This window comes from Triplophysa dalaica, chromosome 25 (assembly GCF_015846415.1).
Source record: "Triplophysa dalaica isolate WHDGS20190420 chromosome 25, ASM1584641v1, whole genome shotgun sequence".
Taxonomy (NCBI): Eukaryota; Metazoa; Chordata; class Actinopteri; order Cypriniformes; family Nemacheilidae; genus Triplophysa; species Triplophysa dalaica.
This window is the reverse complement of record NC_079566.1, coordinates 12442431-12466164: the sequence shown is the minus strand read 5'-3', so window position 1 is coordinate 12466164 and position 23734 is coordinate 12442431. Positions and strand designations below refer to the sequence as shown.

Here is a 23734-nt window from a genome sequence, read left to right as displayed (position 1 = left end):
ATTAGCTGATGTAATGTTAAGATTATTTTATATTAGAATACATTTATCATTTTATAGAAGTGTTCTGTACTCCACTGGTTGACCAATGGCGTCTCAGCATCATCTGTATGTAGGCAGATTTAGCAGATGCAGGTTTAGACCACGTGTAAAATTCACAGAAGACCTAATCGTGACACACCCTAATGCCACCCTAATTTTATTTAAATTCAGACTTATGTAATTTTATAATAAATGTGAATTCTGACAGTGATAGGTATAACGCCTGAAAGGGAAATTCTCTCATCATTTACTCACCTTCGAGTTGTGTCAAATGTGTTTACATTTCTTTGTTCTGGTGAACACAGAGAACGATTTTTGAATAATGCTTTCAACCAAACAGATCTCAACTCCCATTGACTACCATTGTAGGAAAAAAACAAATCGAGTCATAAGTGCCCCAGAACTGTTTGCTGTCATACATTCTTCAAAATTTCTTCTTCTGTGTTCAACAGAACAAAGAAATGCATACACATTTGTAACAGCTTGAAGGTGAGTAAATGATAACTGAATTTTACATTAGGTTTTCAAAATAAAAATAAGTCTGCTTGCGTTATTTATGTGTGTAGATGAAAAAATGCTTTATGTACTGATAAGAATGCCTCTGTGTTTCGTCTCTGCAGCTTTGGCTTTGGCTATGGGTCGAGACAATGTGAGCGGCGGTGTGGTTCACCTTGTTTTGATCACTGAAGCAGGAGTCAAGCATGTAGTCGTTCCAGGGGATAAACTGCCAAAGTTCCATAATGAATAGGAAGAAAAAAAACATCTATACTTTGTGCTTCAAAGTGCGAAGATTTGTGATTTGATGTGCCTATCACACGGTTTTGTTATTCATAATAAATATACTAAAATGATATGTTGTACAGTCTGATTCCTCTACAACATACACAACATGCATATTTTGGGTAATTTTACATCATTGTTGGTTTATGAAGACAGTAAAACTGAATTCCACTGTATGGTACACATTGTTAAAACAGAAAATACTAATAGGACATACAGAAAAGGCGATATTAGAAAATGCATTTTTGTTATGTTACTAATATCGTATATTGAATTGCATACTTGCTTAGAACAGACTTAAGCAAACCCTACATAGAAAAAGTATGAAAGAGTAAGTTTAGATTAATTTCACGAATTCCCCCTCGCAGATAAGCAGCCAAGTTGGATGGATTGGTAAAGCATGGATATGAAGGTTAAGCGTATAGTGCGCCGGGCTCGGAACCGGTTCCTCCCGAACTTTAATAAAACATAATTTACGTTAATAAACTGTAAACATACATAATAATTGCCATAAAGAAGCAAAATCAAGGATTTATCTATTTCAATTAGACTTACAATTGACTAAATTATATGAAAGTTTTCAACTGATCCTTGAAATGTTTCACAAATCTAAAGAGTCATTTTAAACTCAAAAACATAGAATAGTGTACCGCAGGCAATTTTTAGGAATAGTATGCCTTCTGTTCCTTTTAAGCCATAATTCACTATGATTATGTATTATATAAAGCCATTTTAAGTAATAAAGTCAATTTGTGAACATTTTTATGGTGACCTAACAATGACGCAGCTTTTTTTATGAATAAGAACATGAGAAAATTGAAATGCCATTTGTGAAACTATCTTTATAAAGTAAAGCAACATGTGAAAGACAAACAAAACACTGAAACAATTCACCAATCACAACGGTACAGTTACTTGTATGACTCACTTGTCTTGTTTAATTTACAGGCTCATTATGTATAATATCTCAAACCGTTAATACTATTATACAGGACATAATAAACACAGGTGTAAGATTATATAAAAAATACGAATTTGTTTGTGAAAGTTATACCAAATTATGCTGCATAAACAGGTAAATCGGGATCAACTTTGAGTGCATGTATAAGTAGCTGTGAATGGTAGAGACTGTGTATTTGTCATCCTCCGTATATAACAACTAAACACGATTTGGCAGACAAACTTTGCTGTGAAAAAAATCACAAATGAAAGTGGACAAGATGACGGTATTTTAGGTGTTTAGGTCTTCAGCTTCATGAGTTATAGGCGTTTGAAAACAAAACGTCGCAAAAATAAAACGCGGGGGAAACCGATTCATATGAATTCACAAATCAATGTTTGCAAAATGTAATAATGTGTTCATGTACACAGCAGAGCGATGCGGATTCACAACTTATAAACGTCCGAATGTTAAACCGCTAAACTATCTTTACTGCGGTGATGCACGGACATGCTTTTCTCTGCTATGCGTAAACTACAATGAGGAAGCAGATTCCTTTCACTTTCTGTTATAGACAGAAAATGGAGGAATAATGTGATCTTCCCTAAACTAGTGCAGGCCTGACAGTACATGAAGACAAAATTGTTCGTTTTCTGTAGTTTAATTCATTTGCGCTTCATTTGACGCGCGCTATCGAGTGTCGAGCGCAGGCACGTTTGCGCAAACAGGTAGTCGACGCGTCAGTTTCTCTTCATTCAACATGTCAGAGGAATTGCTCGCAGAACCAGGATGGCTATCCGAGGAAGTCAAAACCGGTGTAAGTTATCGCTTCACAAGTTATTATTTTAAGCTGCATAATGTAAACATAGACTTGGCCTAAAGTGAAACGAGTTTTAAAGTGGTTTAAAGTGGTTTAAAAGAGCTTACGACTACTCTTTGTACCGATGTTTAAGCATAGGCTACCTAACAATAACTCTCTATAATGATTTACATCATGTGAATCTCCATTGGGAATCGTCATTAGGAATGCTTTAATAACCTTTGCTTTTACAATTTTGCATGTTTGCTTTTTTTCAGACGACCATCATCGCTGTAACCTTTGACGGTGGTGTGGTCCTGGGGTCTGATTCTCGTGTGTCTGCGGGGTAAAACAACAACGTCATAGCCATTATACTGTACAATGGCTTAGACTTGAGCACTCAATTTAAGTTTAAATCCACAAAACCCCCTAGGAAAGCCTTAATATAAAATGTGCTTTTTTTGTCTAAATGGGTGAGAAGAGGACAGTTTTTTACTGAGCAATATTGACAGTCTTTGATTCTTGCAGCTTTAAGGTTTTTAACGAAGTCTCATAGTAATTGCATTTTATTCTATAGTGTTTTTTTTGTATTTGTTTAGTTAAAAAGTGGCAAATATATTTCCACCTCATGAGAACGAATGTAGTTTTCTTTACTTAAACTAGGATTGCCAACCTACTTTAAAACAAAACTAAAAAGTAGTTTTATAAAGTTTACAATAGAGGTAATAATTAAACATTTTCAGTTATTATATGAAACACTAAATTCTGCTTCTCTGTCCTTTCTCTAAGGGAGTCTGTGGTGAATCGTGTGATGAACAAGCTCTCCCCCCTCCATGACAAGATCTACTGTGCTTTATCTGGATCAGCGGCAGATGCTCAAACTATTGCTGAAATTGTAAACTACCAACTGGATGTGCACAGGTATTACTAGAGTATAAATATCCTGGAGTTCTCTTTATTTATAACATTAGGTTATAAACCTACTTATTATTTTCAGTATTGAAGTGGAAGATGAACCATTGGTATGCTCCGCTGCCACATTGGTGAAGAATATTTCATACAAATACAAAGAGGAACTATCAGCACATCTAATAGTTGCAGGGTGGGACAGGAAAGAAGGTGGACAGGTAATATTTGGGTTTATTGCAAACTGCATTTGTTAGATATATTGGTTATTTTATTTGATTTATTGGATTATTTGGATTGGTTATTTTGAATTATTTATTCAAATATAGTTACAAGATAGTATAATATTCAATAGCATTACATTTTTAAATTCATTACATTCTTTCGTCCATACAGGTGTATGCAACACTAAGCGGTTTACTGACCAAGCAGCCTTTTGCTATTGGTGGGTCTGGAAGCTTTTACATTAATGGGTTTGTGGATGCAGAGTTCAGAAAAAACATGACAAAGAAAGAAACCCAAGAGTTTGTAGTGAATGGTAAGATCTTTGTCAGAGCAATATATACTGTATGTCAAGATATAACGTATGTCAAGTTAGAGAATCTCTTAAATTATATTAAACCCTGTTTACATTTGTAATATTTCTGGCCAAATGTTATTTAAACAAATATACAGGATAATATTCATATATCAGCTTAATTATGAGTTGATCAGACTCAAACCGTTTAGCTTCAGTGGGTAAATCAGGTCTCTTTCTCTCTGTAGCACTCACTCTGGCAATGGGTCGGGATGGTTCAAGCGGAGGCGTTGCGTATGTTGTCACTATTGATAAAGATGGAACAGAAGAGAAGTGTATCTTAGGAAATGAACTACCCAAGTTTTTTGATCAGTAAAACAAATGACTTTGGTCTTTAAGGACAATAACCTACCACATTGTGTATCTATTTGTTGTAACTTGCTTATGGAGTAGAACAAAATACACCACATAAAAAAATTATTAATTTGTTTCCATCTGTTGTTTTGTTCATGTTGCCAAAACCTTAAAACACAAAAAAAATTACGAACACACACAAATCCTAATGTGAACCGCAAGTAATAATTAACCTTTTTGAAAGTTAGTAGGTTTCAGGTCATTTAAATCTGTCAAAGAAAAATTATGCAATTTGTTGATTCAGGTATTCAGTCATGCTTTTGGAGTGTTCAAGAGCGGTAAGCAATAGAACTTATATACACTGTAAAACAATTCCCCGTAAATTTACAGTAAAGTACTGGCAGCAGTGGTTCCAGCCATTAACTGTAATTTTATAGGCTTGCAACAGTTTTTTCATTTTACAGTTGTGCTGTAATTCCTCAGTAAAGTACTGGCAGCTATTTACTGCAATTGTACAGTTTAAGTACAGTTTTCTGTTTCATGGCTGTACTGTAGTTTCACAGTAATGGCTATGTCATTTTATATTTACTCTATTGCCCAGATAGCAAATAAATACCTTATTACTCCCAGAAATGTATAATAATATATTAAATAATTGGGAAAAACACAGACACCAAGCAAATGCAAGTATTGTGTTTAATTGATGCTCACAATAAAATCTACTCAAATGCAGAAAAAATAAATACAATGTCAAAAGAGGTGCCAAAAAACAATCAAACTAACATTTAGGCAACAGAAAAAGAACAACAAAAACAAAATAACACATTACAACAGAAACATAAAAATACAATGGAAAATACAAAACAAATAATGTCAAACAATAAACTAAAAGCAATACATACTGTAAATAGTTACACAATGCAAAAATCACAACAACAATAAACTGAGCACTAAATTCATATATTAAGGATTAAATTAAAACAATGTAAAAGATTTAGTGCATACAAAAAATAATAACAGAAAACAACAAACAAACTGAATAATCAAACAAGAGAAATTAGAGCCAAAACGTATGTTTACAGAGGTGCAAATGTATATTTTAGTCAAATAAGTTACAAGCTCAACAAACTTACAATACGCCTATTTTTGCAAAATGATACAGCAATTTAGCGTGTGATCATATTAAACAGCAATTTGTCTCATTAACCTGTCCCCTAACCGAAACCCTAAAACCAAATGTTAGCGTCCGTGCATACTATAACCTCTACCCAAACCCTAAACCTAACAGTATCATTTTAATTATTTCAGTGTTTCCTCTTCATGTACGTTTTAAAATGCCTGCTCTCCACCCAGGTACAAGCAAACATTGGCGTAGCATATGCACGCAAAATCGAATTTTGGCATAGGTATTAGACGATAATGCAACAGCGTGTTGTTTATACGCAAATTGATGAGTCCAGGTTAATATAACAGGTATCATATAGTTTTGTCATGGCAATGAGACAGTAAACAGAACAGTTTAGCCAAAGCAGAAGAGATCTTTCAGGAATGGGATAAACCGAGATGACTGTAGAAATTACGTTTTATTTTGAATTATGAATGACATAGAAAAAACAATCTTACCTTCTCTAATGGAAGCTTTATATAATCATGCCATGGTTTCCCATGTACACTTAACTGGAATAATATTACTGTAATCAGAGTATGAGACTTGACCTATTTAAATTGGTCAGACATCCCTTGTGTTGTTCTAAACGGAAATTCACATTAACAGCCTCTAAGATCTAAGTACACTTAAACTAATGCCAAGTTGTTAGTCGGATCCCTAAAATTCTCAGCTGGTGTGTTTTCTGCCACCTAGACAGGATTCTAGTCCGTTACTAACCTGACTGGGGATTTGCGGCAACAAGGATGTAACGGGATACAACATAATTCTTATATTGTATACATAATATAAGAACGTGTTTATAAATTCAGAATACTCCGGAACAATTTCGAGCATGACAATTTATTAGTCAGGTAAATGTTTCTTGCCAATTACAATTCAATTTAATTAAGAGAATAGGAAAACAAAACATCAAATCCTCAAAGATTAGTCTATAAGTCTAAGACGCATACCTGACAATAGAAAAAGATGCGATTGGAAAACACACAGTGCTGTGTGTCTAAAGGCACACACACAGCACCATGTGGTTTATCATAGTAAGAATTCCCCAGAACATTTTGCCAGCTTCCCTTAAATACCCAGACCAAAATACCCTTCCTCCACACAACAATTTACATTGTAAAGGACTCTGTCCTGGATCTGATCAGGCCACAAATGGGCATTTACATGAAGACACAACCTCGACAGTAACCAAAATATCTTTAAAGCCTTAAACCTATGTTATGATCTGCTCCACTGCTGTGGATGTGAGACCATTGTACCAATCACACTGAGACATTTCAAATGATACCAAATATGCATATGAAGATTCTTTGTTCTTATAAGATATGGTATTTGTCAAATCCAGTTCATGAGTGAACTTTGAATTGCTCTGAGTTCAGTTGGAGAGAGAGGAGAGGGGGAGAAGAGAACAGATGTAAAGGTGTGAGTTGGTAATCATCATTCATTGTTATAAGCTGTCTGAGATGGAGATGCAAACCCTATGGGGAGTTCATTGTATTGGATGAAGTTCTGTGTTTCCTGGGATATGGTGCCCTTTTGGTGCGGACACCTTGGCACCAGCCTTACACCTTAATCACCAGTTTTCCGTGGGCAATCCACCACACTGACCATGTTTTGCTTTAGTGTTTTTCTTTAATTACTGATGCAACCTTTTTACACCACAGACTAAACAAAATAAAGCCTTGCTTGATAATTGGCATTATCAAGATGAATTTGTTCTGACACTGTTTAACTCTTAAGTTCTTGTCATATTTTATTTTCTAAACTATAGCGAATAAACTGTGACAGTGTGAGAAAAATGTTGAAAGTGTCTTAAATTATTTTTGGTTTGACTGTATAGGCTTTGATCTTAAATACATTCTTTTGGCATATACATTTATCCAAAGCATCTCATAGTGCAATAAAGTATTGTCTAAACATTCTCTTAGAATTTTTCGTCTATGCTTTACCAGTTGGATAAAAGGATATCAACCATGTCAAACAATCATCATTATTACTCAGTTATTGGTAGGGTTAGTTTACACATTTTTTAAATAATGTACAGAGCATCTACAGATAACACATAGCCTAATAATTCTAAAAAGAAACAAAAGACTGTTTAAAATGAGACATTTTAATTGCATAAACTTTAACATTAGCGTTATCGGTCATAAATCCTATTGATAGCATATGCATTCTATTTATCATGGAATTTCGGCAACTTGTCTCCTGGGACGACCACATGCTCGACACCCTTTTCAGAAATTATTGCCAAGTGGGCGACACCTCCGCTTACATTATCTCTTCCCATAGCCAGAGCCAGTGCTGAGCAAATGATAAAAAACACAAATTACATTTGACAACGAATAATAACTGAAGACATTCAAACATAATTTCATCACATGGTTTTAGGCTATGTGAGATGAAGTTGTGTCATTTGGACCAAACGTTTTTAACTTGACAGCCACTAATATAAGTCTGGAGTGTACAAACCATTGACAGCAAAGGTTTGACACTCCTCTCTGGTCATTCCTGGTTTGTATTTTGCATCCACGTAACCGTAGATGTATGTGCTTCCTGACCCTCCAATCGCGAATGGCTGACTCACAAGCATTCCCCCCAGAGAGACAGAGTACACCTAAAGATTATAATAACAGTTTTTCTGTTGTGTTGTATGACAACAACCATAATGTTAAATAAATATGTAATTCTCATGCGCTTCTGAATAGCATGGACAAGCACAATATACTAAATTTACCATAAAGGTTACAATTATTTCAGCAATGGTTTGTTGTCGCGTGAAAGCAACATCTTAATAGCATGAATAAATCAATTTTGAAAACATACTTCATTTTAAATCTTTATAATGCTTCCAACTATGGAAACAGTTCTGCCAAAAGGTCTAACTAACCTGTGGCCCTTTTTTTCGGTCCCAGCCAGCAGTGATGAAGCCTGCTGAGAGCTCCTCTTTGTGCTGGTAGCATAGCTCCCTCATTATAGAGGCTGCTGCCATCACCAGAGGAGGTTCAGCCATCTGTATACTACATGCCCAAAGGGAAAAGTTATAAAATTATTCGAAAACAGCACACATAACTATAATGTTGTGTTAAGAAGTCGAGAGTAAAAAAATACAAATGCAATGTTTACTATCTAACTATTACTAAACTGAATACGTTATTAACCTGTGAAAGCCAAGCTGGAATTTAGCTGCACGAGTGATGGCCTGAGCATCCGCAAGAGATCCAGACATACAGCAAAATATTCTGTCATGAACTTGTACTAGTTTGTTGATGAGCTTTGAAGAGACATAAGACCTTGACACAAAAATAACGTATACATCAAACGGTTAAAAACGGTTTTAAATCATATAAACAGTTACAGTAATGGACAAATTGACGTTGTGGATTCCTCAGCTGGCACAATAACTTACCCACCCATAGAAGCTCGCGAGTCTGAGCCAATAATGACTCCTCCGGAAAACTTCAACGCTAATATTGTAGTCTGTCGAAAAAGTGTAAAACATAAATTAATATTTCCCATTTTTTATTTGTATTCGTCATAAACAACATTTGTGAATGTTCTATAATATGCGCCATTATCAGAATGAAATTAACTCACCCCGGTGCTGACTCCTTTCCCATAACTGTCCGACGAATATCGGTGCATATTTATCGATGCTCGTATACGCCAAAAGCCTAACTAATGTTTCTAACACGTCGAAGAAGTGAAATTATACCGTTTTTACTACAAGTTCGTAAAGCACACGAGTCCCAAGCACCCCAAAGAGCGGAAACAAACACACTGTAAATTGGTTGGTCCATCCACACTTTCACTTTCGCAGTCGTTGTCTTGTGTTTTAAACCGTATGTGTCCAAATCGTTAAAGCGGCTGGAACAATTAAACCGTGTTTAACATGTTACCAACTGTCCTGAAGACCCCGGAGCCAGGATTCTGCTTCGAAAACACGTTGAGGTAAAACTTGGATCCTTTTTAAATCCATAAAAGTCGCCAGACTGACAAGCATGTAGCGATTTGAAACGATGGAAGCGCATACTCGAAAACTATAATAGTATGCAACTTTGAATATAACTATTCAAACATTATACGTATTTAAAAAATGTTTACGTCATGATTCCCGTTAAAGTTATATGAAATGTATCAGAATATGCAAATCCTTTTGAAAGACCTAGTGTGCCTTTGAAGTTGTTTTCCTGTTTGCTGTATATCAGGAATATTTAATCACCAAACATCCCAACGGTGTGGTTTGCTTACACAGACAATAATTTTGGTATCACCCTAGTGGTCAGTTTCCCTGCTTTCTACATAAAATTGTAGCTTGAAAGTTTTTTATCTTTAAAAAATAGCCTATCACTATTTATTTAATGCTATTAACGAGATTAGAAAAAAATGACATATATTAATGGGCTGTTCTTTGAAATTGTTTTTTTTTTAGAAATGCCACATTGGATGGCTTAGTAAAGGGGGAAAAGCAAAAGCCACTTAAAACTGGAACAACTATTGCAGGAGTTGTGTTTAAGGTAAGACAGACTGAGCTGGTAGAACTATTTACTGGCAGTTGAATAATGATGACCTTTTTCCTAACACAAAGTCTTGTTTAACGTGACCTCTTTTTCATAGGATGGAGTGGTTCTTGGTGCAGATACTCGGGCAACATCCAGCGAAGTGATAGCTGACAAGATGTGTGCCAAGATTCACTACTTGGCTCCAAACATTTAGTAGGTGTTAGCCTCTCATGATGTTTACCATTGAGCTATCTAAGGAGATAGAAAAATAATTAATTCAATAATGAATTGCCTTTGTTCACAGTTGTTGCGGAGCAGGGACTGCAGCAGACACACAGAAAATTACAGACCTTATCTGCTCCAATCTCACCATCTTTTCAATGAACAGTGGCCGGAACCCTCGTGCTATCATGGCAGTCACCATCCTACAGGATACTCTCTTTAGGTAGGCTCACATTTTGAGGACACACTTAACACATTAATGAATTAGACATTCTCAAATGGAAACAAATGTAATGTTAAGAGCCATATAATACAATGAATTGGTCTATTAACAATTACTCGCAAGTATAAAAAAAAATGTGATTTTTTTTGCAACATTATAACTCAACTCAACTCAACTTTATTTATATAGCGCTTTTTACAATTTTCATTGTTACAAAGCAGATGTACATGAGACACATTTAATACAAGTATGAATTCTAAAGCAGCCCCCCCGGCCAGGCAGATAGTGCAAAACAATATGCAAACGGTGGTGAGGAACCCAAAACTCCCATCGAGAAAAAAAACCTCAGGGGAACCCAGGCCCAACCAGGGGATTCCAGTTCCCCTCTGGCAAAAGCTGCTGCCTCTGCACAAGCTCAACAGTGCTTGCACAACAAGGCTTAATAAAAATATAAAAATTAAGGATTAAAGATTATCATTAACAATCTAATAGCATTTGAAATGTTGTAGGAAAAACAAAGTTGTCGCGTCCTTTATCCAGCTCTATCCTCTTAGCACTTGTCAGGTCACCGCTTATAACAAAATAATGACTCGAATTTCTTCTTTTTTGTCTGTGTCAGATTTTTTAAAACAAATCACACTATGTTTTCTTAAGATACCATGGCCAGATTGGTGCTAATCTGCTTCTAGGTGGGGTAGACTGCACTGGAGGTCACCTCTATGATATTGGACCTTATGGAGACATGGACAAGGTTCCATTTCTTGCTATGGGTGAGTTTTAGCGTAACATATGATAAAACTAAGACTCTTCCACTAAAATAGATGGTTTGGAGGATATTAAGGATAGTAACTCAAATATGACAAATATCCTTGTTGTAAAAGAAATGTTTTAATGCAGGATCAGGAAATCTAGCAGCTATGGGAATTTTAGAGGATGGCTTCAAAACAGACATGGATGTAAGTATGAAAACATTAACATAAATGATCACAATGTCATCGTAACTAACAGTGCTTTTAATGTATCCTACTTTAAGTGTTAATTGTTTTTGTAAATGTAAATGTAATTACACAAACATTTAGGAGGAGTCTGCCAAACATCTGGTTCGGGATGCAATTCATGCAGGTGTAATGAATGACCTGGGTTCAGGTCACAACATCGACTTGTGTGTCATAACAAGAAAAGGAGTTGATTACCTACGGCCATACCAAGAGTCAGAATACATAGGAAAAAGGTGTGTGATACATCAACACGTAAATTACATTAGTCATGCCTACACATTAAAATGATATGGTTAAACACAATGTTAAAATCTGAGTAAGATTTGAGTTTAGAACTTGGTAAGGAGTAAATTCCTTTTATGAATAAAAATAGTTTTTATGCCTGCTTGCTTTTCACAGAGAGGGTCGCTACAAGTACAAACCAGGAACAACTGCAGTACTCACAGAACACGTTCAGCATTTCGAACTGGAGTTGGTCAAGGAGAGCGTTCAAACCATGGAAACCTCTTAGGAAAAAAATATGCTTGAATGTATATGTGCCACTCCTTGTTTCTGAATGATTACTGATTCTAAAGGAAACTTATTGAAGAGCAATTATCAATTATCTTTATTCCATCAATGAATACATAAGGAATAAGAAATAAAGTGGCACTTTGAATGTGATGAATGGGAATGTTTATTTCTAAGCACTTTACACAGAATACATGACAAAGCACACCTGCTGGGCAGGGCTGGCACTTCAGAAAAAATGCTCATTGTTTTCCTCTGTCTCAACCTGTTAAACACAAATCTACATGGACACAAGTGACGTCATGAGCAGATATTGAGGTTTCGCAGCGTTTCTAATGAAACCCTATAATATGCCTAAAAAATGATAACGTCCGCCGGAAACAATAAACAATTTATCCATTTATTCTCGATTAAGAAATTTGCTCCAAACTGAAATTTTATTTATAAGAATAATTAATTAATAAGGAGTTTATTAACACATGAACGGCGATAAACGAAACGTCTTTATTTTTATGATTAAATACGTCAAACAATATATGTGGCTAAATAAATGAAAAGCGAGATCAAAACTGTAAGATATCGATTTTGGATGGACGCACCCACTCTCTCAACAAAGTTTAGTATCGCTTTCGTTTTCATTCGATCTTACGCTGGAATATCGTTTGGTAGCTATCCACTTTCAACTATGGCGCTTATGGACGTTTGCTTGTCACCTGAGCTGAAACAATCATGTTTGTCTCATAATGATTGGCAGTGTGAGCAGACCACCAGCGGTCCCAGTCATTACACCTTCGGACTGAACAACAACGAACTGGCGGTTCCAACTGGACTGGACGTAAGTTGTCTTGAGCTAAATCAATGTCGTCTTCCGTATTCAATTCCTGCATGCACTAAAGAAATGCATGTTTAAAGTTAAAGATACGCTAATTTAATAATGGTTAAATAGTCAACATATCCGTTTTTGTGTTACACCTCCACAGCCAGAACAATTTCTAGGCCCACTTACAGAAGGAGAGACTGACATAAAAATTCAGTTTCTACATGGCACTACCACACTGGCTTTCAAATTCCAGCATGGAGTGATGGTAGCTGTGGATTCCAGAGCATCTGCTGGGTCTTACATAGGTATGTTTTAATATGAAATGGGGAATTATATTACAATGTTATCTTCGAGCTGTTAACATGTGCTGTTGCTTTTTTTGGCAGACACTAAAACATTCAACAAGGTCATTGAAATAAATCCTTATTTACTTGGGACAATGTCTGGCAATGCAGCAGACTGCTGTTATTGGGAAAGAAGATTGGCCAAAGAGTGCAGGTAAAACAATGTCTTTGTCATAGAATTGTAGCTCAATTGGCAGAGCATTGTGTCAGCCAAGAGAGCAGAGATATTATTAAAATGCAAACCATAAATGAATTTAAGCATGTTCTGCACAAATGTTAATGCTCACATGGTCTATATGAGTGCCGTATTTTGTACAGGATTTACAAGCTCAGAAACAATACTCGGATCAGTGTGGCCGCAGCCTCCAAGCTGTTAGCTAACATGGTGGCAGAGTATCGTGGCATGGGCCTCTCCATGGGCACCATGGTCTGTGGCTGGGACCAAAGAGTAAGAGCTACTGTTTCTTTATATTTAAACACTTTTTTTCTGATGCACATATGCAAATTCTTAGGTTTTGAGTCCATTGAAATCTCTACATGCCAAAAAAGTTTACTTTTCCTCTTTGGTACAGCAAAATTGTCCGATTTAGGCAATTGTTCCGTTTTTTTTTGCAATAACATTAGTGATGTTAATTCTATATAAACCACTTATAAGTATTGTCTCATAATATATTTTGTCTTCACCTGATTTATAGGGCCCTGGTCTGTTTTATGTAAGCAGTAATGGTACAAGGTTAGCAGGAGACATGTTCTCCACAGGCTCCGGAAGTAACTATGCCTACGGTGTAATAGATTCGGGGCATAGGTGGGACCTGAGTTTACCTGAGGCTTATGACTTGGCAGAGAGAGCTATTTATCATGCCACGCACCGCGATGCCTATTCTGGAGGAGTGGTGAACAGTAAGTAGCTATCTTATGACAAAGTGCCTATAAACAGGAACAACAGAGTTGTTTTTTATATTGCATAGTGAATATCCTATCTCTTTTTTTTACTTTACAGTGTACCATATGCAAAGAGATGGCTGGATCAAGGTTTCCCAGAATGATGTTGGAGATCTTCATCATAGATATGTTTCTGAGAGGAAGAAATAGGAATATAGGTCAAAAGTGTCCTCGAAAAAAGGGTTTTCACAAGCAATGTTTTTAACTTAGTTTTCTATTGATAAGTGTATTTTACTGCAAAGTATCACAAAAAAAAAAACATTACTGTACGAATATATAATATGAAATAAATTGTTTTGAGAACCACTGGCCCCAGTTTGTGCAGTTGTTTCATACATTAAGCAAAAATGTTATTTGAAAACATTAACAAGGTTCATTTATAGACCAGGGCTAAACATATTCAGGAAAGTCGCCTTCCAAATAATGTCATATGATTTATAATATTTTCTTGTGCCATAGTGGTTGACTGACTGTCCTGGTTGGTAAGATACCGTGTGTTTTTTAACTGATCTGTAGGGGATTTACAGTGAAAGACCCGTAGACCAGTTATGATGAAAGAAGACTCAGAGTTATGAATATAATTAACAGAATAAAATTAAGTTAAGAAAAATTGTTTGTAATTTCCCCAAACGTCTACATCCAACATCAGTTTTTACCTTCAATGTATGTTTTAAAAAGGAACATGGCTGGTGCTGCAATCATTTTGTATATTTTTCTCTTTATGTTTCAGAACACAGGGCAGTTGTTTTTCCCCTTTCATAAGTTTTAAACGTTTTAGTGAAACGTTTGTAAACATAATAAAAAGGCAAATATTTTAATAAAGGTTGCAGCTTATGTTACATTGTTTATCCATTTAAAGGGATAGTTCAGCCAAAAAATTGAAAATTCTATCATTAATTACTCACCCTCAGGTTGTTTCAAACCTGTATACATTTATTTGTTCTGTTTAACACAAAGAAATATATTTTGAAGAATGTAAGCAATTTTCTTTTCTGGGACATCATCCACTACCATAGTAGAAAAATATATATATAATAATTGTATGTTCTGTTAAACACAAAATTTGATATTCTGAAGAATTAAGGAAAACAAACAGTTCAGGGGCACCTTTGACAACCATTTCATTATGGTAGTCAATGATGTCCAAGAACAGAAAACTGCTAATTAACATTCTTCCCAATATCTTTCTCTGTTTTCTACAGAACAAAGTGATTTATACAGGTATGAAATAACATGAGGGTGAGTAAATGATGATGTCATTTTCATTTTAGGGTGAACTATACTTTTAAATTGGTCTTTAATGGAGAACTCAATAGTATCTCACAAAAGCAACAAACAGAAACCGAAAGTTACCGACCTCCATGGATCGTACTCGAAAATAAGGTTCGCAACGCCGCTATACGTGAGAAACAGCGCGCAAAACACATTGTAGCACAGGCGAGTTTCGTCGTATACATTTTGCAACGATATTGTGGCAATAAGCGTAATTCTTCAACATTTAAGTTTTCTAAAACGTATCGTTTTAACATCCTGGCGAAGAGAATTTTTTTGTTTTTATTTTGTTGTAGGCCTATTCTAAATATACTTACGTTCGCAGGAGAAAATTAACTATATGTTGAAAATTAATTTTGAATGATCGCATTTAAGCATATTTACTTTCAGGTGGTTCGTTTAGCAACCCGAGAATTCAGCGTGATGGAGACGGTCGATCGCAAGGCACTAAACACAATCTGCAGACTTTTGTCTCTATCCAGACCCGATGTGGTACCAATATGTGGGGCTTTCTTGTTCCTTGTTGCAGCTGTTATTGGTGAGAACCTGTACCTATTTATTAAGTCTTTTCACTTCTGTTGATCGCATCTCAATGTAATTGTATCCATTATTAAACTAATTTCAGGTAATATACTGATGCCTAGCTTTACTGGTAAGCTTATTGACAGCCTGCAATCCAAATTTGATAGTAACACATTTGCAAGTGCAATTTTCTTCATGGGACTTACATCATTTGGAGGGTGAGTGTGAACTGGTCCCATTCACTCAATGTTTAAATAAGCAGTAAGAAGTATTGTTCATTGTTTGTTTGTTCATGTAAAAAATGCAGTTAACTAATGTTAATAAATGTTAAAACATAAGTTAACTACATTATCTATATATTACATCTACATTCGTAGCACAATGGACTTAATGAACAACGTAATGAAAAATTGTAAATGTATTATGCATTAATGTTTAAGAATGGAATCTTATTAAGTGTTCCTGTTTATCGATTAAAAGGAAAACTTGGCCTTATTAGGTTGCATGTACATTAAAACTCTTTTTTCAGCGCTTTATCAGCTGGATGTCGAGGTGGATTATTCATGTTCTCAATATCCAGGCTAACGAAAAGAGTCCAGCAACACCTTTTTAGTTGCTTCGTCAAGCAAGATATTGCATTCTTTGAAACAACATCAAAAGGTCAGAATATACCTACAGGAGACATGTATATGTTTAACCCTCACACAATTTGTGCAGAGTCAAACACAGAGTGAGGTCAAAGCAAGGGTATGCCTACTTATTGTTATGAATATTATTGTGATAGTAATAGGAGTGATGTGGTTACTTGCCCAGAACAGTATTCAGGTATTCATAACAAAGTTTTTATTCCTTGTGAATTTAAAAAACCCTACGATAAGAACATAACAAAAAAATTGAAAAAAACTAAAGTATTTGTATAAATGAATACATTGGGCAAATAAATGTATCCATAGCAACTTACGGTGTTTTCAAGGTGTATAAGAGAAGTCACACATAGTTACACAATATCACAGCAGTTTGTAACTATTTTACAAAGTGGTTCATTTGTATGAATTCATATTCTCATTTGTACGACTGACTGAATTTTAGGGGAAGAAAGCAGCCACAGTCAGATTTCAAGAAATTTGAGTATCATCTTCATGGGATATAATAATTTCAGGCACAGAAAGCTTAAGAGCAAACCTAGAAGGAACATACATTGAAATTTATATGCATTTGGCAGATGTTTTCATCCAAACAGTTCAATCCAACCCATTTTACAGTGGTATACAGTATATATGTAACGGTTAGAAGATTTTACAAGAGCAAATGTGGTTAAGTCTCTATTTGTGATGCTGACCTTCCTTATACAGGGGATATCACCACATGTTTGTCCAGTGATGCATCACTAATGAGTCGGTCGCTGGCTGCAAATGTTAACATTCTCCTTCGCAGTCTTGTTATGACTCTTGGTATCTACTGGTTCATGATCCAGCTCTGCTGGCCTTTGGCTTTGCTCAGTGCTCTTGAATCGCCTATTACTATCACTGCTGAGAAAATATACAACAAGTACTATCAGGTAAATTAAATGTATTGAGAAACAAACAGGACCACAGTTTACATGGTTCATTAGATAACTAGACTTGAAACCCAAGAATAAAGATTGTTATTTTGACGTTGTCTTAATTTAACAGGGGCTGGTCAGTTCGGTTAAGAAGTCCATAGTCAAAAGTAACCAGGCTGCTTGTGAAAGCATTTACCTTATCAGAGCAGTCAGGAGCCACGGTGGCGAGATGATGGAGCAGAAGATATATAATGCCTGTCTGCAAGAAACACACAATTTAAAAATACACAGAGACAGTGTCAGAGCTACTTACTTGTTCTTCATGAGGGTAATATTTGAATGCTTCTCAATTGTCTTAATATTATACATTTGTATTTATAAAACAAAATTTGAGCATCTCTTAAACAAACAAAGTAAATTCAGTAAAAGAAATAGCACTCCTTGTTTTAACTATTTCTATTGTTTAGTTATTTCAGTTATGTATGCGGGTGTTAATCCTGTGGTATGGGCAGCGAATGATTAAATCTGGTGAAATGACACCCGGCAATCTTGTGTCCTTCCTACTGTACCAAATGGATATCGGAGGATATGTACAAGTAAGACACTTTGACACACTTTCAAAATTAAGGGAAAAAAGGGGAAAAAATATATAAATGTTTTCTTTATTCCAGACCTTAGTTGAACTACATATAGACCTTATAGAGTCCCTGGAATCGGCTGAGAAAGTCTTTCAGTATATGGACCACAAACCATCTGTTTCATGTGGTCGTCTTGCTCCTGAAAAGCTTACGGGACACGTGATGTTTAAAAACATCAGCTTCTCTTATCCATCATACCCTGACAAGAAAGTACTGGAGGTAAAGTTACATGATTTCAGGAAAACCTACAACAACCTGCACAACTAAATGGTTCAAGGAAACACCTATAAATTACAGTGGGAACATATTAAATAACCCTGCTAAAAAGGATTATTGATTTATCCGGTAATTTAATAATCTGTAGTGAGCATAAATCATAAGTACATTTTTTCAAGTATATGCAATTTAACATGTATTTATAAATTATTTCCTTATATACGTTGTATTTGAAGAGTTTGGTTCCAAAATGAGATAACTAAAAAAATCATGTTATTATGTTATCATGTTTTATTGTTTTAATTAGCTCTATTTTTTGAGTAATTATGGTTTTAATCAACTGCAGTTTGATTGATATTAATAGGAATGCACATTAAAAACATAAAATTTTAGTTATCTCATTTTGGAACCAAACTCACCTTTGGTATCTGTATAAAAGAATGTATCTTGTACCTCTATAGAACGTTTCATTTGAAATGAAACCAGGGTCATCCACTGCACTGGTGGGTGTCTCAGGTGGAGGAAAGACCACCTGTGTAGCCCTATTAAAACATCTGTATGAGCCACAATGTGGTGACATTCTCCTTGATGGAAGACCCCTAAAGGAATATGATCACAAGTACTTTCACAATAAGGTAAAAACTGATCCACTTTCCTTAAATGCTGAATATACAAATACTTGTACCTGGCTCCAAATAAACTGATTATCTATTATTTGAATTGCAACAATTCCAATGCAGGTAGCTGTTGTGAGCCAAGACCCAGAGCTCTTTGCTCGCTCTATTCAGGATAACATCACGTATGGACTTGATGGTTACACAGAAGATACACTTCAATCTGCAGTAAAACAGGCTGATGTTAACAGCTTTATTTATTCTTTTAAAGATGGTTACGACACAGGTAATGCTATAGGAAACTTAACTCTGTTAAGCAAAGAATTGTCTAATAATCACTTAGGTTTACCTACATCATTATTTCATAGATATCCTCATATAATTGTTTTTTACAAACACCGCTTAGTAAATAATGACAGGAACATGTCATTTTTTGCCTTATTTTTCTCTCGGTGTCAGATGTTGGACAGCGAGGTGGTCTTCTCTCAGCAGGTCAGAAGCAGCGTGTTGCCATTGCCAGAGCTCTGATCAGACAACCACAGATTTTAATACTCGATGAGGTGACCAGCAGCCTCGACACAAAGAGTGAAAAGATGGTATGTATCTATGTCAATCAATCAACCAATTAATCAATAAGCTATGATTTGACCAAAATGTTTCTGTCTCGTCTCTGTCATCAGATCCAAAATGCTCTGGCATGTTTCACCACCCAAACCAAATTGATTGTGGCACACAGACTGAAGACCATTGAGAGTGCAGATCAAATTATAGTGATTGATAAAGGCTTTGTATCTGAGCAAGGTACCCACATGGAGCTGATGGAGGAAAAGGGAATCTATTATAAATTAAGAGAACGTAATTTTACGGAAGACAACACTGATTATTAGGATATTTAGCATTTACTTGGATATTAAAACTCATAAGAGTTCCATGTCAAGTGCATGTTTTGTACATATACTTTTCTCTTAAGAAAAAAAAGTGTCAAAATTTTTATTTTAAACTATTACATGGACGAGTCTGTGTCTGTAGAAAAAGAAAACCATATTTAAACCTGATTATATTTTAGCATTACTATAAGCAGCCGTGAAAAATATTTTAGTGATACATTGTAAAAATGTGTTGATAACAGAACAAATAACTTTCATATGTAAGGTTGAAAAATCAGTATGTTCACCTTGTGGTATAAGGCTTTCAGTGTAAGCCTGTTTTACCTGTATAGTGTAACATTGTTGTGTGTTTACGTGGCGATCTCTCTGTTGATTGCCATAATAAAAGCTTGGCACCACCCTTTCTTTGAGAGTAGGCAGTCCCTTTTTTCATTTCATGTCTGAATGACAAACAGCTGTGAAAGCTTTATTATTTCTGATCACAAAACATATCCATGCCAAAAAAGTTTTGAGTTTTGAAGCCTGGTCCCCAGCTAGAAAAACTCATAACGCCTCTCAGCTGCTAGTCCAAGCTCTAGTCATATAAAAACTGGACTACTGCAATTCTCTACTGTCTGGCCTTTCAACCAATGCGGTCAAGCCCTTGCAAATGATCAAGAATGCAGCTGCAAGTCTAGTTTTCAATCAGCCTATGAGGAAGCCGTGTAACACCCCTCCTGATCTTCACTGACTGCCAGTTGCCACCTGCATCAAGTTTAAATCGCTAATACTGGCCTTCAGAACGAGATCGACAAATTCACCCCTTTACCTTAACTCCCTGCTGTCGTTATCATTCAGGTCTACATCCCCTCCCGTCATCTTCGGTCTGAAAATGAGCAACTGGTTGATCCATCAAAGCGATGCATCAAATCGCTTGCAAAAGCTTTTACTCATTCGGTTCCACTGTGTAGGAAAGAACTCCCAGCCTCCCCCCGAACTGCAGCATCCTTCACAACTTTCAAAAACCAGCTCAAAACATACCTGTTACGCATTTAATTGATTAACCAAAAACTGTCTGTCTTGTGTATATAAAAAAATAAAAGTATCTTGTTTATTATCTCCTTTGCTTGCTCCAGATTTAATCCTCCTAGTAGATGGCCATGTAAAGTAACGGTACTTTTTAGTGTGTTGACAATGTTTAAATAATTTCCTACTCGTAAGTTGCTTTGGATAAAAGCGTCTACCAAATGAATAAATATAATTGTATGAATAACTGTAATGTAATGTATGTAGTGAGTATGGTGGATGAACCCAATTGCAGGCAGCGTTGGACACAGACTTTTTAATAATAAAATATAAAACACAAAACAAAGGCCCAAGAGGGGAGTAAAACAATAATGACAAAGGGAATAATCAAGTAGACAACAGGAATACAGACTAGCTAGACTAGATGAATACAACACTAGACAAACTACACTGACTGGACTTGACTCTTGGTAACGATCACAGGCATAAACAATACTCTCCGTATCAGAGACATGCCACAACATGAACTAGCACAGGAACAGAAAAAACAAGGGAATTATATAGGGAGACTAACAAAGAAAGATAACAATGGGCAGGTGTGGGTTATGGGAAACAGGTGGAAAGCTATGCAAGGAACTAGAGGGGCGGGGCCAAATAGGAGACCGAAGAGAATGTATATTAAGTCATGATCGACAATAATATGTTTTTCTCCGCACAATACCAAAGGCTTTTTTCATCATGACTCTGCCACAAGACCAAGAAAAACATGACATGATAAGACAGAATCATGACAATGTGACTTCCAACAAATGGTCTTGAACAGTAAACATTTACATTAGTTTGAGAACATGTTGTTTGTGGAATATTCTCATTAATAGATATAAGATGTTGGGACCTCATATAGAGCGGCTAGACAAGCATTAAACCAGCACAAACCAGCTAGTATCAGCATTGAAATTCAAGGCTGATCAATGTCAAGGGTGACATTGTGTGATTTATGTTATTATAAATTATGATTATTTAAGTGCTTACTTCGTTGCTTGCTAGTCACTTGCAAAATATAGGTCATTGTAGTCGTGCATTTGTTTTTGTTGCTATGCAACAGAGGCAAAACTAAGCTACTGTTCATGTCTTATAATATTTTATTGTGGTACATAAATGAGTGACTGCTCGAAACAAGCTAGTTGCTTGCTACACGTTGGACACTACTTCCGCATTTGTCCACTACACTGTTGTCATGTGGTTTCTACTTCACTAAAGCCGATAACAAAGGGGAACACAGATATGACGCCATAAACATGCGACTGCACAGTCCCGTGTCACTGTTTAGAATGGCGATTTGCTCATGATTTACAAGTAGTTGGAAAATTTTGAGATATTGTAAGTACTCCGCTGAACAAAAAATACAACACGGGCCTAGTGGTTTTTGGATATTTTACAGCAAAAGTGTTACAAACTGTACCTTAAACTTAATCACTGAATGTAATTTTCATCTACAAATATGCTTAAATCATCCAAAAAAGAATATATTGTTACATGTTAAAATGTAATGCACAAATGTATGACTCTGTAGTCTGTACATCACTAATGTTTTACATAAAATAAAATACAACCAACCAGGTTCGTAAGAATAACATGTAGGAAAATATCTCTCAGATAGCGATGATGCCATTGCCTAAAGTCAGCCCGGCTTCCAAATGGAGAAAATAAAGGAGGCCACCAGTAAAGCCAATGTTCATCTGCAAACAAGAAAATGGGTATGTCCCAGGTAAAGGGAACACTATAACTCTTTCTGAATTCTCATGTTTTTACAAATTGAGGAAACCAGTATTTACTCTATTTATTATGGGATATTTGGGAAGCTTTCAGAAGTGAATGTCAAGTAAAATAATCCTGGACAACAGAATAATTATTTGAATATAATGTTGTTGTTAAGTTTGTAAATGTGGGGGAATGTGGTATTGTTGTTATATGTTTAAGCATATTGAATATGTCTTTACATAATCACAAACCTTGTACAAAAAACAAAATTATTTCTTTTTAAAAAAAAATATGTAAAACTAGTATTCTGCAACATTATTTTAAATGTGAATAAACTGTGTGTTTTCTAAAGGTGTAATGAACTGGACTTGTTTTATACTGTTGTTTGAGGTCTACTTATGATGTTCACGTGATTTGTACATTTAAAAACACCAAAATCAAAAAGTAATATGCTATTTTCTACCCAGGTTTTGAGGCCAGCTCTACAAACGCTCGGTTTTAATGGGCATGCCACATTGAAGACTTTATAAGTAAACGCCCACCGCTTTGATTGGAGAACAGTGCGTAGTTGGAGACTTCTGTGAATTTGGTTGGAGACGTAACGCTAGGTTACACATAAGCATCATTCACAGTTATCGCACGGCATTAGATAATCTGGAGACCTCCTATGATTTATATATGACCTCCCCACATTAGTATTTCATGTGACGCATTCACACGGCATGATGCTACTCAAATTTACTGACTTATTTCCAGGATGTGATGGCAAGGCTTTGTTATAGTTTGTATAGCCTATAGTTGTATTGCGTTTAATGACCTTACCTGTCAGCATTTGAGACCTCGATCGCGGGTCTCAAATGTTACAAGAGTTTCCATGATTATTAAACAAACGGGAGACTCACGATAACTTCTGGATATCACCCAGCACCTCAAATAAAACCAAAACACCCTCCATTATTCACAAATGGTGGATAAAACCTTGAAAATGTATATAAGAGCTCGCCAAATCAGAGATGGCGATTCGCATGGGCTTACGATCACAGACAACCTCTGCAATTAATACAAATGACTAGAGGTCCCCAGGTAATACTAATCTCGTGCATTAAGTGCTCAGGGAACATCAAGCGATATCTAACAAAGCAATAGTGAATCATAGTAAAAAATGTTTTACTCGCATAAGATTGCTGCGCCATTCCTATTGGATCCAATACT

The 23734-nt window shown here is 35.7% G+C and overlaps 5 protein-coding genes across 5 annotated transcripts; 4 read left to right on the top strand and 1 right to left on the bottom strand.

Moving 5' to 3' along the window:
* Positions 1–2319: 2319 nt before the first annotated feature.
* On the top strand, positions 2320–4461 carry psmb9a (proteasome 20S subunit beta 9a). Its single transcript, XM_056740943.1, has 6 exons — positions 2320–2576; positions 2837–2904; positions 3348–3479; positions 3556–3685; positions 3861–4002; positions 4230–4461. Exons 1-6 carry the CDS (start codon positions 2520–2522, stop codon positions 4355–4357), a joined length of 657 nt encoding a protein of 218 aa, XP_056596921.1. The 5' UTR covers positions 2320–2519; the 3' UTR covers positions 4358–4461.
* A 2777-nt stretch (positions 4462–7238) lies between these two features.
* Positions 7239–9309, bottom strand: psmb12 (proteasome 20S subunit beta 12). The gene is made up of 6 exons (XM_056740944.1): positions 9101–9309; positions 8913–8983; positions 8665–8796; positions 8394–8523; positions 7976–8120; positions 7239–7807 (listed from the first exon to the last, which is right to left on the bottom strand). The coding sequence occupies exons 1-6, from the start codon at positions 9146–9148 to the stop codon at positions 7680–7682; spliced, it is 654 nt and encodes a 217-aa protein (XP_056596922.1). The 5' UTR covers positions 9149–9309; the 3' UTR covers positions 7239–7679.
* Positions 9310–9314: 5 nt separating this feature from the next.
* Positions 9315–12111, top strand: psmb13a (proteasome 20S subunit beta 13a). Its single transcript, XM_056740942.1, has 8 exons — positions 9315–9454; positions 9936–10020; positions 10121–10218; positions 10310–10450; positions 11105–11220; positions 11348–11406; positions 11530–11681; positions 11848–12111. The coding sequence occupies exons 1-8, from the start codon at positions 9396–9398 to the stop codon at positions 11957–11959; spliced, it is 822 nt and encodes a 273-aa protein (XP_056596920.1). The 5' UTR covers positions 9315–9395; the 3' UTR covers positions 11960–12111.
* A 462-nt stretch (positions 12112–12573) lies between these two features.
* Positions 12574–14373, top strand: LOC130415878 (proteasome subunit beta type-8-like). The gene is made up of 6 exons (XM_056741852.1): positions 12574–12793; positions 12939–13083; positions 13165–13276; positions 13441–13570; positions 13818–14022; positions 14123–14373. Exons 1-6 carry the CDS (start codon positions 12644–12646, stop codon positions 14212–14214), a joined length of 834 nt encoding a protein of 277 aa, XP_056597830.1. The 5' UTR covers positions 12574–12643; the 3' UTR covers positions 14215–14373.
* Positions 14374–15406: 1033 nt separating this feature from the next.
* Positions 15407–20166, top strand: tap2a (transporter associated with antigen processing, subunit type a). Its single transcript, XM_056741851.1, has 12 exons — positions 15407–15501; positions 15727–15874; positions 15962–16076; positions 16388–16518; positions 17211–17416; positions 17532–17729; positions 17869–17997; positions 18073–18258; positions 18717–18890; positions 18996–19155; positions 19329–19465; positions 19550–20166. The coding sequence occupies exons 2-12, from the start codon at positions 15760–15762 to the stop codon at positions 19754–19756; spliced, it is 1758 nt and encodes a 585-aa protein (XP_056597829.1). The 5' UTR covers positions 15407–15501; positions 15727–15759; the 3' UTR covers positions 19757–20166.
* Positions 20167–23734: the final 3568 nt, after the last annotated feature.